Genomic DNA, 15,024 nt, shown 5'->3' with positions numbered 1-15,024 from the left:
TTTTAAAAGTAAATAAGTTGCATATATATTCTAAAGAAAATACTTGAGAAATGATTCTCTGCAAGCACGTCCAGGACATAAATTATAAAAGACCCATGTATACAATCCCAGCATGAAGAGACAGAGCAGGGATATCATAAGTTCAGTGTTAGAGCAGACCCAAGAGGAAACAAGAAAGAAAGAAGGGCATGAAGAAGGAAAGAGGGAAAAGAGAGAGAAAGGTAAAGAACAAACAGCAAAAAATTCTTTAAAACCAAATAATACCAAAGTTATTAACTAAAGTGGAATAAACTCCATTAAGCCATGAGACAAATATTACTGAAGGCATCTTAAACACAAACCATAAAACATTCCACAAGTTTCTGACTCTTTTGTAAGTCTCTAGCCATCACAGAAGACAAAAGAACAAACACAAGCAGTGCTTGTTTTCACTATCATCACCTGCAGACGACAACTATGTTTTAATTAGAGGAAAACAATAGATTGTCAGAGAAAGTCAGAAACCAATTACATACATAACTTCAGGTTTCCAGGTAAGGGACTGAAAACTTGCCACTTCATTTTAATAACACAATGAAAGGTAAACAAACAAAACTAACAAAGTTATAGTTTAAGTCACTGTCACTGGAGAGATGGACAGGTGAATTCAGAGACTCGGGAACCAATTTGAGAGTATGTGGCAAACTTAAGTGTGCTTAATTAAACCTTGACTAAAGGTGGCCTGGACAAGTCTAAGCACCCAGCCACGGGGGTGCTGCATACATTTTTTTTTCTTTTACCTTCAGGTATGTGAGTAGGTCTTCAGGGAATACAGGGTCCCTCAGTGCTTCTGGTGGGGAGGAGAGTGAAGCACTGAGATATACCAGAACACTTAGTTCTTGGCCAAGGCTAAGCATGAGTTATCTCACCAGAGCCTGATCTACTGATGCTTTATCATAAAACCTGGTCTGGTGGAAGAGAAAAGTAACAATTCTAGAGGCTTGGTGGGCACTGTCCCGTTACTTGTCCCCATCAAAAGGACAAAAAATGAGGGTCGGGGGGTGGAGAAAAAGAAACACCTTGAGAAGCACTGAAGTTCAGAAAGATACCCAGGCTCACCAGAAGATGAATCTGTCTGTCTGTTTTGTACTATTAACTATCTCCTCCATTTATACCACTCAAGTTTTCTTTGCTGCAATTCACTTTGCCCAATACATCACAATTACAAACAAAACATAAAGCACAGTAAAAATTAAAGAGAGACTTAATAGGTATCACAGTCAGATCTAGGGCCTGATAGGAATGTTGTATTTTCTGACTAGGAATTAAGAAAACTCTAACAGCCTAAATGACAGCAAATTAACCACATGCAAGGCAGCTGGATAATGTAAGCTGGAAAACAGGAATCCTAGAGAAGGAGATCTAAACGAGTGACAAGATCAAAGTTACTAGCAACAAAAAGTGGTACTGGAGATTTACAGATTGGAGACGACTAGGGGAGGAGTCTCTTGTGTGGGCCCAGGATGCACAGCTGTAATTCCAGCTCTGAGGAGGCTAAGGGAAATCACTCTAAGTCTGAGGCCAGCTGGGCTGCGAAGCATGGCCCTGCCTCAAGGATCCAAAATAAATACTAATCCAAATACAGCATACTAAAAAGGATAAAAGCTAAAGACTTGAAACTAGAGATAGCCCTCAAGTTATCCTTTAACCTCAACACAAACGGTGTGTGGCATGTGCATAAGCACACACAGGAGCATGCAGAAACACTAAGATATACATAACAACAACAAAAGATAAAAGAATTTAAAATAAGCCAGAAGGAGAAAGTAAACCTATAGTGGACCAAAGATAAAAATTACACTCAACAGTCTTAAAAATGCAAGCAAAGAAATACTTGAAATTGAAAACTAACATAAAACCTTCTACTCTAAGAGAACATACTCTATGAAATAATCCTCCCAAAATAAGGACATAAAATGTTCTCAGACAAATAAAATCTGAGGTGATTTGTTGCCACACACTTGACTTGAATGAAATTTCAAAGTCCACCAGAGAAACAAAATGACAAGGCTAAGAAAATCTAATCTGTATAAAGGAAGACCAGAAAATAAGTAAACAAGAGCGAAACAAAACTATGATTTTTCTTATTCCTAATTACCTAACAACAACAAAATAATAATTTGTTCAAAACAGTAGTGATGACAACATATAATGCACACACATGTGATCTTTCATGTGATGATTCAGTCAGCTGTGAACTACATACAACAGTGGTTCTACATGACATCTAAAAACATTTCCATCACCCACTCGTTTGTGGGTGATACTGGTATGAATCACACTGTGTTGCTAGTCATATAAGAAGCACAGCACATTCGGTTGTGTACAGTACGTGATAGATGATAATAAATGACTGTAACTGGTCTATGTATTCACTCATCCCGCTTTGTCGTTGTGTTGTCCATGTTCATAAAATAGGATTGCACTAGATTCCTCAGGGTGGTCTGGAATGGCCAGGCTCAAGTTACCCTTACCTCAGTCTCTTGCACAGCTGAGACATCCACTATGCCTAACACTATACTACATCTTTTATATTAGAGTTCACTCTTCTAAAACACACACACTAGTGTAAAACACTCACATATTCAGGTATATAACACAATGCATAGTTAAAACAAAGTTACTAATTGCATGTGTAGGTTATCTTTAAGAAATGAGTTAATGATTTTCTTTTGCAACTAACACTATAAATTTTTCTTACACTATTTGTATATATGTGCCACTGACTGCATGTGGAAGTCAGAGGATAATTCTTTTTTTTTTTTTTACAATTTTATTTTTCTTGGATATTTTATGTGTTTACATTTCATATGCTATCTCCTTTTCCCTCTTCCCCTTCCCCCTCCCCCTTCCTTCTGCTTCTATGAGGATGTTCTCACCTCAACACCCTGGCATTTCCCTACACTGGGGAAACAAGTCTTAAATGGGATCAAGGGCTTCTCCTATTGATGCTGGATAATGCCATCCTCTGCTACAGATGCAGCTGGAGTCATGGGTCCCTCCATGTGTATTCCTTTGTTGGTGGTTTAGTCCCTGGGAGCTCTAGTGGGGTCTAGTTGGCTGATATTGTTGTTCTTCCTATGGGGTTGCAAACCCCTTAAATCTTTTCTCTAACTCCTTCACTGGGGTCCCCATGCTCAGTCCAATGGTTGGTGTAAGCATCCTAATCTGTATCAGTAAGGTAGAGCGTTACTCCTGGTAGAGCCTCTCAGGAGACATCCATATCAGGCTCCTGTCAGCAAGCACTTCTAGACATCAGTAATAGTGACTGGGTTTGGTGGCTGCATATGGGAAGGATCCCCAGGTGGCACAGTCTCTTTTCTTCAGTCCCTGCTCCACTCTTTGTCCCTGTATTTCTTCCTGTGAATATTTTGTTCTCCCTTCTAAGGACTGAAACATCCATATTTCAGTCTTCCTTCTTCTTGAGCTTCATATGATCTGTGAATTTTTTCTTAGGTATTCCAAGCTTTTGGGCTAATATCCACTTATCATTGAGTGCATACCACGTGTGTTCTTTTGTGACTGGGTTACCTCACGCAGGACTTTTTCTAGGAGTTAGTTCTCTCCTTCTACCATGTAGAAGCCTAGAACTGAACTCAGGTCAAGCTTGGTGACCAAGCACTTTCATATCCACACACCTCTCATTACCTGTATGGTCTTAATAAAACCTCTACTTTTTCACACTATTACTTATTCCATTAACATACATACTGAGGATGGTTGACCAAACCTTGCTTGTTGGGGTTGAGAGTGTCCAGGCTTATTCCCTAGATCTCTGGGAATAGTATGAGACACAAATGGCCTAGTGCAACTAAAGTTTTTAACACTAAGCAGGGTCTGGACATAGCTCAGTTAACATTAGCTATCTCACTATTAAAAAGAAAAGTTTCATTTCCTATTAAAATTCTAAGAAATAAGCATTTTCAGAAAATTTTAGGGCAGAGAACTTTGTTTCTCTGAGCAGGTTTCTCTGTGCAGCCGGTTATCCTGGAATTTGCTTTGTAAACCAGGCTGTCCTTGAACTCAGAGATTCACTTGTCTGCCTGCCCTCTTCCCCCAGTCCTGGGATCACAAGTATGTGCCGCTCCCACTACCCAATAGCAGAGAACATTATTTATAGATAGGTAGCCCACAGAACTGTAAGGCAGGAAAAGCAAACTTCCCTTAGATTTTGTGTCACATAGGAAACTAAGATGCCAGTTTGTGCCAACTCCCAAGGTAGTGTAGCATCACTCCAGCATCTTCAGGAAAGAAGCTAGTAGCTAGAATAATGTGCTAAAGGTCTATTCTTGGTAATCCTACTAGCTTTCTACAGTGTACACTGTATACTGGTGTAGGAAGACATACCAGGGGGTTCTAAGTACTTTTAAGCCAGCAATAATACTACTACCCATGTCTGGTGCCTTGTCCCTTCTCATGCACAATGTTCTGCCATTCATTAGTTCTCTGCCCAGCCCAAAGAAAAGTGTGTCCCTACAGCTGTATGTACCACCCTTTTCTATCAATAGGTAATATGTTTTCTACAGCCAACCTCAATATTTTTTAAATTTTATAATTTTAATAGCCATAAAACACATGTCACAATACATGCGATTTAACTATTAGAGTAGTTTTACTTTCTCCCTGATTGCTTTACTCATGACTGTCTGTCATATTTGAATCTAGGCGATGGTAAATCCATTCTCCTCCTTTAAATACCAGATATGCAAATTACTGAGGTCAAAGAAGCATGCATTCTCCTTGAACTCAAGACTTTTCATCTTTCTACCTAAATGAACACGGGACTGATTATTTTGTTTTTCCCATAATACCTTCACTGACTAGCATGTTCTAGGTCAAGAACAGCCTCCTTACTGAACTAGCACCCATCCAGATACTGCTCTACCATTTCTAGTTACCTCATGTTAGACTCAGGAGGTGGTGGTAATTACTGAATAACCTGGGGGGAAGAATTTTAGAATTGGCTGATCTGAACTGCAGTTGCTGTCTGTGTCTGGCCTTGCTCAATATCTCAGTCAGTCTTCTAAACACCTGAACCAACTTTATCTGGAAAGTGCCACAAATGTGATACAATCTGCCTCTAACTGGTGGTACTGTTTTTCTAGTACTTGATTATTTTAATAGGGGATGTTATTTCATACAATCTATACTCAGTTTGATTTCTTGATACTCAGTGACATAGACAGACAGACAGATAGAGATGCATGCCCCAGAAATAGATTCTTTCTGCCAAGTATTTCTAATATAGTGCAGAACTGCCTTGTTGGAATTTTCTCTTTCAGTCAAAGTATACTCAGATCATTTCTAACTCTTCAATGAAATTATGCTTGTCCCGGTCTCAAGGGACAAACTAGGACCAGTTTTGTTCACTGGGGAAAACACTGAAGAATATTACACAGATAACAAAGTAAAATTAGATGTCAGTCTAGCATGTATTTTACTTGTTGAAAATAAAAACGGTATAAAAGCCCACTTTATATTGAGTGTTAAATTTCCCTTTCTTTCCATGTAGAATGAAGATGATCAGCTTATCAAACAGCCTACATCAAGTATACTGAAATGAAAAAAGACTGTCCACACATACCTATCCTCTCCGGCTTTGGATCTTAGGAACAGATTAGAACAATTCAATCCTTTTTGAGTGTGTTTTCAACCTGACAGGTAACAACAAACTACTTCACCAATTCTTTACTCTGAACTCTCTCCTAGTTCAGCAGGGAAGGTAATCTATAGATACATATTTGCAGGTTGTGATGGTGTGTATGCTTGGGCCCAGGGAGCAGCACTATTTGGAGGTGTGGCCTTGTCGGAGTAGGTGTGCCACTGTGGGTGTGGGTTTTAAGACCCTCATCCTAGCTGCCTGGAAGCCAGTCTTCTCCTAGCTGTCTTTGGAACAAGAGGTGGAACTCTCAGCTCCTCCAGTCCCATGCCTGCCTGTAGGCTGCCATGCTCCCGCCTTGATGATAATGGACTGAATCTCTGAACCTGTAAGCTAGCCCCAATTAAATGTTGTCCTTATAAGAATTACCTTGGTCATGGTGTCTGTTCAAAGCAGTAAAACCCTAACTATGACAGAAGTAACCCTAACAAAGACACAGGTGTAATGCAGCTGTGAACCTTCCTTTAAACCAAGAAACAGAGCCTTGCTACCAAGAACCATTCTGCTAGCTGAAAAAGAAGACAGATACAAGTTACTGTAATGCAACACTCCAAATTTATCCATGTTCTAAAATTCTGACACTTGACAACAATTATAAAATGTTTTCCCATTAAATAAAAGGGTAATGGGAAATTAAATAACTGACTGAACGTAACCACCACTGTTCATAAGGAGATCTGAATTTAATTAACTTATTGAAGTCCAAAAGGAATATCCTCATGTGTTATGAGTAAATTCTCAGAATACCAGTTCAGTGACTATTGAAAGCAGACACTGAAAAGGACAGGAGTGAGCAAGATATTTATTTCACATCCAGATTTATTCCACTTTCAGCATCTTGGAGGTTGGGGGTGGGGGGTGGGGGTGGGGAGTCTGTGCTAGGAGTCAAACCCAGGGCTTTGTATATGCTAGACAAATGTTCTACCATTAACCTTTATTTCTGGGTTTTGCTTTTATGAGTCGGAATCTTACTATGTAACTCAGACTGGCCTTGAACTCACAACATTTCTGACTTTACTTCCCATATGGTGGTATCATAGGAATGTGTCGTCAAACCTGATCCACACCCAATCCATCTATTCTAAACTAACATTGCTAATGATTAAGAACACTCACTTTTTAATTTCTAACTTGGATGCCACAGAGTAAGTCTTCAGATTTCACTGTATGTGTTAATAAATTTAGTCTGATATTTAACTCAGTATATAATTTTTATGTCCTGCAAAATTACTGATTGAGAATGATCATGATGTATATGTATTTATTTTTAATTTTCAATTCATTTACTCACTTATTTAACAAACATTTAATTGTGATCATAATCATGTTATATAGTATACTAGGCAAGGAGATTTAGATTTTTAAAATGTGAATCAGATCTTGATGTTCTTTATGGCTTTAGACAGACATCAGAAGGGGCTTTAAAGCGAACAGTACTAAGAATTTTGCTGTATGGAGTCAGCAAACACTCCAAAAAGCCATCCCAAGGACAAGACTTATTGTAAAAATAAGTGTAAAAGGATTAAGAAGGTATAAACAAATAAGGTATATATAAAGCAAGTTTTGGAGAGTTCCTATAGCTTAAAGCACGAAGGGCTAAAGAAATTAGAAAAGCAAACTTTGCTGTGACAGCAGTTTCAGACTGCACCGGGTAATGATATACTGTAGTGAATGTGATGGGTTCCTAATGAGCTTAGAGTGCAGAGGAGGAGAGGGGGGAAAGACACCCAGTTTTAATTTAGTTCAGCAAAGTTGGCATTAGAGAGAAAAACTGCAGAGCCAAGCATGGTTGGTGAGACCATGAGGCTTTACATTATAAAAGCAGGCTAAACCTTCTAGCATATAGATAACAGACAAAGGTGCTGAGACATTTTTTTTTTTTTTTTTTTGGTTCTTTTTTTTCGGAGCTGGGGACCGAACCCAGGGCCTTGCGCTTCCTAGGCAAGCGCTCTACCACTGAGCTAAATCCCCAACCCCGTGCTGAGACATTTTTAAATGGGTAACCACGGTTGTAGGAGTGCATATGACTGACTCAAAGGTATAAACTCTAAGTAAGTTCTATTCCAAGCAGCCCTTATTCTCCCTCCAGCCAAAACAAACCCACAACCACAGGAGATTTTACTCAATACCTAATAATCTAGGGTCTTTTTTTTTTTTTTTTGCCCTTAGTTAGGTAAATGACTTAGAAATCTTCAGTAAGAAGAAAAGAGAAAAATTAGTGGCATTTTCTAAAATTCCTTGTATTTACGGGGTTTGTAAGAAGTTGTGTTTTAAATTTAAGACTTTCTTTTAAAAATCTAATTAAAAAAATGAGCTTGAGATCTAATATACCCAACCTTAAATATGATTGGTCTATAAGGTGAGCAAACTGTGGAATATCAATTTGACAAAAATTTACATATAAGCTTAAAATGACAGGTTATAGATACAAAACCTTAAAATTTGAAATTTAAGTGGAAAAGGTAGAATATAAAACATGTATAATATGAAATATAATATAGTACATACTACATGTTAACAAACAGAATGAAATAAAGATCAATGTAAGAGTCATGCTTATTGAATGGGGTTGATTCAAAGGTGTTATTCTTAGTTTTGGTGTTTTATTTCCCAAGGAAAATGTATAATTAGGCTTGCTAAAAACAAAACAACTGTTTCTTTGGCTTGGAAAAAGGAGCGACAATCTGTCTCCTTCCTTACTGATATTAAAGTAAAGGCAAATTTAATAAACTGAAAGGATTCAAAGTCAAAGATACAACAAATCACATAAGTAATGCTTGCAAATATATATATCCCCAAATTCTTCAGGGAAAGGGCTGCAGTGTGGCTCGGAGTAAGTGCAGTATTTGCCTAGGTCGGTCCTGTCCTCAGTACAGCAAGAAGACAAAACAAAGGAGGATTGTGGAAAATGATTCTTTCACAATAGGGCTTAATTTTCAGTATCATTTAAAAGCAATGAATCAACATTCATATAAAAGCTTCAGTTAGGAACAATAGGAATTTAAGATGAAAACTCAATTCAGAGATAAGGAACAAAGATAGATCTTAGGACCAATGAAAGTTAATCAATCTTTATCTTGATAATAATCAAGATAAAGAATGCTGATTCAGAGGGGACTTTATTAAAAGTTGTATCATTAGGAAGATGCAATCCAGGGGTAGAATACCTGCCAAGCATTAACAAACCCCAGACCTAAATCCCTGGCACTTTCAAATATGCATTTCCAGTCGGCATAGCCAGGACAGTCAGAAAGAAGGGCTTCAGCAGGACTTCCCCAAAGCCCTGAATCTCTATCTTAACAAGTAACCCAACGTGTAAAACAAATTGGCAATTCTGAAAAGATATGAAAGACTGACACTTGTGTGCAGAATATTAACGATATGGGAAATAGGATTTTAATCAAGAACAAGACTGTATGAGCCTGAGAATTTGAAAGACCAGTCTGATGCAAGGCAGACTTTGTAGAGAAGACAGAATAACATAAGGATGAAAAACAGAGGGTGGTAAAAATGTTAAACATTAGGAAATCATCAAAATAATGTTAAGATTGGAGATGGTGACAATTTATGTACCAATAGCGGGAGGAAAACTGTAGTAAAAGAGCACTAAAAAATTACAATTAGAATTTTATGAAACTTAAATGAAAGATGTTTTGAGTTTTTCTAAAGATATACCCCTACTAGTAAACATTATAGACACAGGCCTTTAAAAAAAAAATTCATCCTCTTTTTAGTGGTATAAAAAATTGTGTTCTAAAAATCTTATACTTTTTAATTATTAAAAAATTATTAAATTTTTAAAAATACTATTAAAACTCAAAGTGATCTCCAAACTCAAATGAAAATATAAACAGATTTAAATATCTAACGTTTAACATTCTATTCACCAAAGAATATGAACTAAAAGCTTAAGGTCTCAGACAATACAGAATATTTTCAGTGGCTGATAATTTAAAATTACAAACAGAAGACAATCAATTAGCAAACTTACGCTGAATATGAATGAACTGTTTGGGCTGTTTAAACTCCCCTTTGTACAAGCGATTGTAATAGTTGACGTTGCTCTCCGCCTCAGGAACTGGAATGACCATGCTCTCTTTTTTTTCTCTAAATACTTGCTGTGCTGAAATAGCTCGCTGTAAGTGATGTTCCTGGAAAATGTAAAGTAGGCAAAATAAGTTGTGTTAGTAATATTAACTCAATACATTCTATTTAAAAGTTACTTTGTTAATATATAAAAAAATCAATTTTGAATAGTTCCCCTTTGCTAAATAATAGGTTTTTTCTGTATACCCAAGAAAGCATTACCATCATTCTCCCTTAATGCTTGCAGCTTATTATCAGCATCACAACTTTATAACAATTTTAAAAAGTAGAATTCTTAAAGAATCTAGATTGAATAGCACCACATTTTTTTTTTTATTAACTTGAGTATTTCTTATTTACATTTCGAATGTTATTCCCTTTCCCGGTTTCCGGGCAAACATCCCCCTAAGCCCTCCCCCTCCCCTTCTATATGGGTGTTCCCCTCCCTATCCTCCCCCCATTACCGCCCTCCCCCCAAAAATTACGTTCACTCGGGGTTCAGTCTTGGCAGGACCAAGGGCTTCCCCTTCCAGTGGATAGCACCACATTTTACAATCTGCATTCTTCTAATATAAACATTACTTTCCTCCAAATATAAAACATTTTAAAGTATTAATATAATCAAATTTTAAAGTATTAACATTATCAAAACATTTTAATAATGAGGATTTCATGCTAATTCCTAACAAAAATTAAGAAATTTATTTAATCTGTGATCAGGCCTCCTGCTTGAAATCACTCATTCACTATTTTATCTTCAATTCTAAATGAAAAATTTTAAAGTAGATCAGAAATTATTTAGCAGAGTTGGCAGATGAGAGAGCTGTAGACAGAAATTAAAAAACAAAACTTTCCTGTTTTAAATTAAGAGGCCAAAATTGTTTCTAAAAATAAATGCCCAGCTATCATTTCCTTCATCAGATTTTGAAGCAGTGTGTTAAAAAGGGGGTGGGGGACAGCTGGAAAGATGGCTCAGTGGTTAAGGGCACTTGGCGCTCTTACTGAGGGCCTACATAGTAGCACACAACCATGTGAAACTCTAGTTCAGAAGATTCAGTGCCCTCTTTGAGTTCTGTGGGCACCAGATTTCCATGTGGTATACATACATATATATACTTGGACAAAACACTCATACACATAAAAAAATCATTAAAAAATTGTTTTAGTGATCAGAACAGGAATAACAAGGTTTCTAGAGGCCTGTGCTTCAGCTATTCCATCCCTGAGGCTTGTTCAAGGTCATCCAAGTCTATGGACCTACTGACCTACATGAAACCCTATTTCCAATCTACTACCACAACAGAAAAGTTAAAAAGGCTGGTGAGATGGCTCAGCAAGGTACATCACTTTGCCAACAAACCCGATGACCTCACTTTGAATCCACGTGAATGTTGAAAGTGAGAACCAATTTCTAAGTTATTTTCTGACTTTCACAGTAAGACCATGTAGTATGTACTCACATACACGTACCATAAACACATAATAAGTAAAATTTAAAAATAAAACTGGAGGGTTGGGGATTTAGCTCAGTGGTAGAGCGCTTGCCTAGCAAGCACAAGGCCCTGGGTTCGGTCCCCAGCTCCGAAAAAAAGAAAAAGAAAAAAAAAAAAAAAAAAAAAAAGAACCTGGCTATTACTATAATTACACCTAAATATTTTGTGTTTTCAAAGAGATTATTATAGATTATTTTCACTAGTAAACCATGGAATTACATTTGCTATAAAAAGCAAACAAATTAAGTAATTTATGACTTTTAGTCATACATAGGTACCACAATCTTTTTATTTTTTCCTTTTGGGAAGGTATTAGCTGGGGTTCTATGGCCATCCATCCAGTAGAAATCAGGACTAAAATTTAGATCCTGTGTGAATCTTACAGGACTCACAGCCCAACTAGTTGGCTTTCAGAATTTACTTATTGAATGAATGTAAGGAACTGTATATTAAGTCAAAGGTTATCTGTCATTTTTAAAACCCCACAGGTAATACCATCAACTAAAATCAACTCACAGGCCACTTGCTACTATAAAGTTATTTATAGCAAACTAAACATCTTATAAACAACAAAGACAAAGGAAACAGACACTAAAAGCAAAATTCTGGAAACTAAAATACTCACGCAGAAGACCACAGGACACATGGCCTATAAAGGGGGCACAAAAAAAACCCAAGTCTACCTGACCCACAGAAGATTAGACAATGGCAATTTTGAAATACTAGCAAGAAGAGCTGGAATTTGTAAAAAGCCCTAATTTAAAAAAAATTATACACAATGGGAAAAGCTGAGTCTACAAAAATGAAAATGAGAGAACAAATCTTAGTAAATCTGTTCAATAATTTAAAACCCAGAAAATACCATTCAACTCTACCTACATCAATTGATAAACTCTTGTTATTCCTGGGATGAAGGTGCAAAAAGAAAAAGAAACCCAAACTTAATTAAATGAAGCTCTGTCCCATATGATGACATTCTGGGCAATGACTGACTACATAAATAACAGTGACCCAGATTCCTCTCTGGTAAAAGCCACCATTAAACAATGTGTAGCATTCTACAGAATATATAAAGCTGTATTCCCAGGACCAGGATGTGGCGGCCCATACCTATAAATAATCCCAGAAATCAGAAGTAGAGGCAGGAGGATCCAGTGTTTGAGTCCAGTCTGGGCTACACAGCAGAAATTGTCTCAAAATAACAACACAGACCTGGGACTATTGCCGCATGGCTATAGTAATCTTAATACTTAGGGCCAGAAGCAGAAGGACCTAAAGTTCAAGGTAAGCCTGGACTAGCAGCAAGACCCTGGCTTTAAAGACTAGTAAAAATAAAGGTGTACAACCAACCATATTCCAGAAAATCTTGAAAGTAAAAACTACAAAATTACATAGTAAATAAGGCTTCTTACTGGGGAGCGAATTGGAGGGACAGTATGCCTCAAACTATGCTCTTCCACAGAATAGTGACATTGTGACCCAAAGAGCCTTCAGAAACAACAAGAGCCAACAAGATGGGCATGTCTGTGGAGCATTTTCTTGAGTGCTAATTGACAGTGAAGACCATAGGCCACTGGGAGGTAGCACCCTGGGAAGTTCTGTTTCATGAGGAAGACAGCTGAGGGAAGCCAGAAAAAGCCTGTAAGCAGTTACCCATGGTCTCTGCTTAAGTTCCTTCCTTGGTTTTCCGCGATAACAGAATGTAACTCTTAAGCTGAAATAAACATCTTCCCCAATAAGTTGGTTTTGGTCAGAATATTTCATACAGCAACAGAAAAGTAAACTTGAACAAACACCAAAAGAACCTTGGAGCATTAAGAAAACAAACAAACAACAAAAAGTACCTGAATTGAAGACCCAAGAGGCCCCATAAGAGGTTTAACGAGGGGGCTGGAGAGATGGCTCAGAGGTTAAGAGCACCCAACTGTTCTTCCAGAGGTCATGAGTTCAATTCCCAGCAACCACATGGTGGCTCACAACCATCTGTAAAGAGATCCGATGCCCTTTTCTGGTGTATCTGCAGACAGCTACAGTGTACTTATATATAATAAATGAATTAAAAAAAAAAAAAAGAGGTTTAACTAACCAGAACAACCTATGAACTCAGGAGACAGGTCATAGGAAACTAGTAAGAGGGGAAAATGCAAAAGTGAATGAAAGTACAAAAAAATCTACTCCTAATGGGACACAATCAAGTGGGAAAATACACATGTTAAAGAAAATTAAGGAGGAAGCAGGAAAGAGAAAGTAACAAGGACCTTATATGAAGAAATAATGGCCAAAAAACCTTCCATATCTGATAACTTTCAAGAAGCTCAAAGGACAAGGACAAGTCAAAGATAACCACACCATGAGGCTGTCAAAAGCTGTTAAAACTTTTGTGGAAGTCATATAACTCATTAAAGTATTTAGAACAGTTTACTGTATAACATAACGAATGTTGCTTACTTTTAGGAAAGACATGACTAACCACGACAATAGAATTTTAAGAACAAGAGCAAAAAAGACTACAAAATTTAAATGTTTACATTTTACAAACAAACTTTCAATAACTCATCCATACTTGAAATTTCCTAAATAGGAACTTCGTCAACTTGACAGAAGACAAGCAACCATGAGAAGTCCCCTCTCATAGTATACCGTGTGATCAACACCAGTACAAGACAAACACCTCTGGGCTCATGTCTAATCACACTGTACTTGAGTTTCAAATTAGTATAAATAACAGCATGCAGATTAAAAAATAGGAATAAGTTCATCTTGTATATAACATAATCATGACTCAGGTGTGGTGATTACAGTCTTAATTTCTTTGGCAGAGGAAATTTCCAGAGAACATATAAGTAATCTGTGGCACAGTTATTACTGATAACTCTTAGGCAGATTTGCAATGAAATACAACATATGGGACAAAAAGAAATACAAATTGTACAGTTTGGAGCGAAAAAGTGCAGTAGGAACTTTATTTAATGTTACTGTAGAAGACAGGTACAGAGAAAATTGTAACACTAAGGAGACTCACTTCTTTAAGGAAAGGCCGGTTCCACACTGGAACAAAGGAAAACATCCTCAGGGCAAGACCTCCCCCAACTTGTACAAGCTTCCAACTTGTAGAAGTAAAAGGTCTGAGTTTTGCTCCAAGAAAATAACAGCATACTAAAACTTAGCCTGCTAATACAATTCAAGAGGACAAGAGTCTGTATATGACAGTGGCTTTGGAAATATAAAAAAATTAAGAGGGAGGAGACCATGAACTCTTCCTCCATGATTTCAGAGAGGCCAGGCAACGTGGGAGTTCTGGTGCTTCTGAGAGGAGGCCCTGAAAGATCACTGGAAGCCATGAAAGTTGCAGTGGATAGTCCAGTGTGTTGAAAATGACCAAACCATGAGACATCTACCTACCAAGTAGATCTAACATATAAGGAGTTAAACCAGCTCAAGAGAGCTCCAGAGCAACATGGGCTACACACACACACACACACACACACACACACACACACACACACACACACACACACACACAGACAGACACACACACAAATAGAATTAGATTAAAAATGTAAAATATCAACAAAGCAACACTTATGAGGAAAAAAGAAGATATTTTGGGCTAAATTCAGTGGGAGAACACTGGGCTAGCAATATGTAAGGCCCTGGGCTTAATGCCCTGAAACATAAAAATTAAATAAAATAATCCAATAACCTGAACATCTACCTTAAGGGAATAGAAAAAGAAAAAGTTAAATG

The 15,024-nt window shown here is 37.4% G+C and overlaps 1 protein-coding gene across 4 annotated transcripts in view; it reads right to left on the bottom strand.

Annotated features, from left to right (window-relative positions):
• Epc2 (enhancer of polycomb homolog 2) overlaps positions 1–15,024 on the bottom strand; it is a 100,187-nt gene that overhangs the window by 65,691 nt on the left and 19,472 nt on the right. For all 4 annotated transcript variants that reach the window (XM_063284106.1, XM_063284107.1, XM_006234155.5 and 1 more), the window contains exon 2: positions 9,690–9,849. In XM_063284106.1, coding sequence (XP_063140176.1) covers positions 9,690–9,849 — 160 coding nt within the window. The remainder of the gene's footprint in view (positions 1–9,689; positions 9,850–15,024) is intronic.

The sequence above is a fragment of the Rattus norvegicus genome, chromosome 3 (genome assembly GCF_036323735.1).
Source record: "Rattus norvegicus strain BN/NHsdMcwi chromosome 3, GRCr8, whole genome shotgun sequence".
NCBI lineage: Eukaryota > Metazoa > Chordata > Mammalia > Rodentia > Muridae > Rattus > Rattus norvegicus.
Note: the sequence above shows the minus strand (reverse complement) of the source record. Positions and strands in the feature narration are given on the sequence as shown.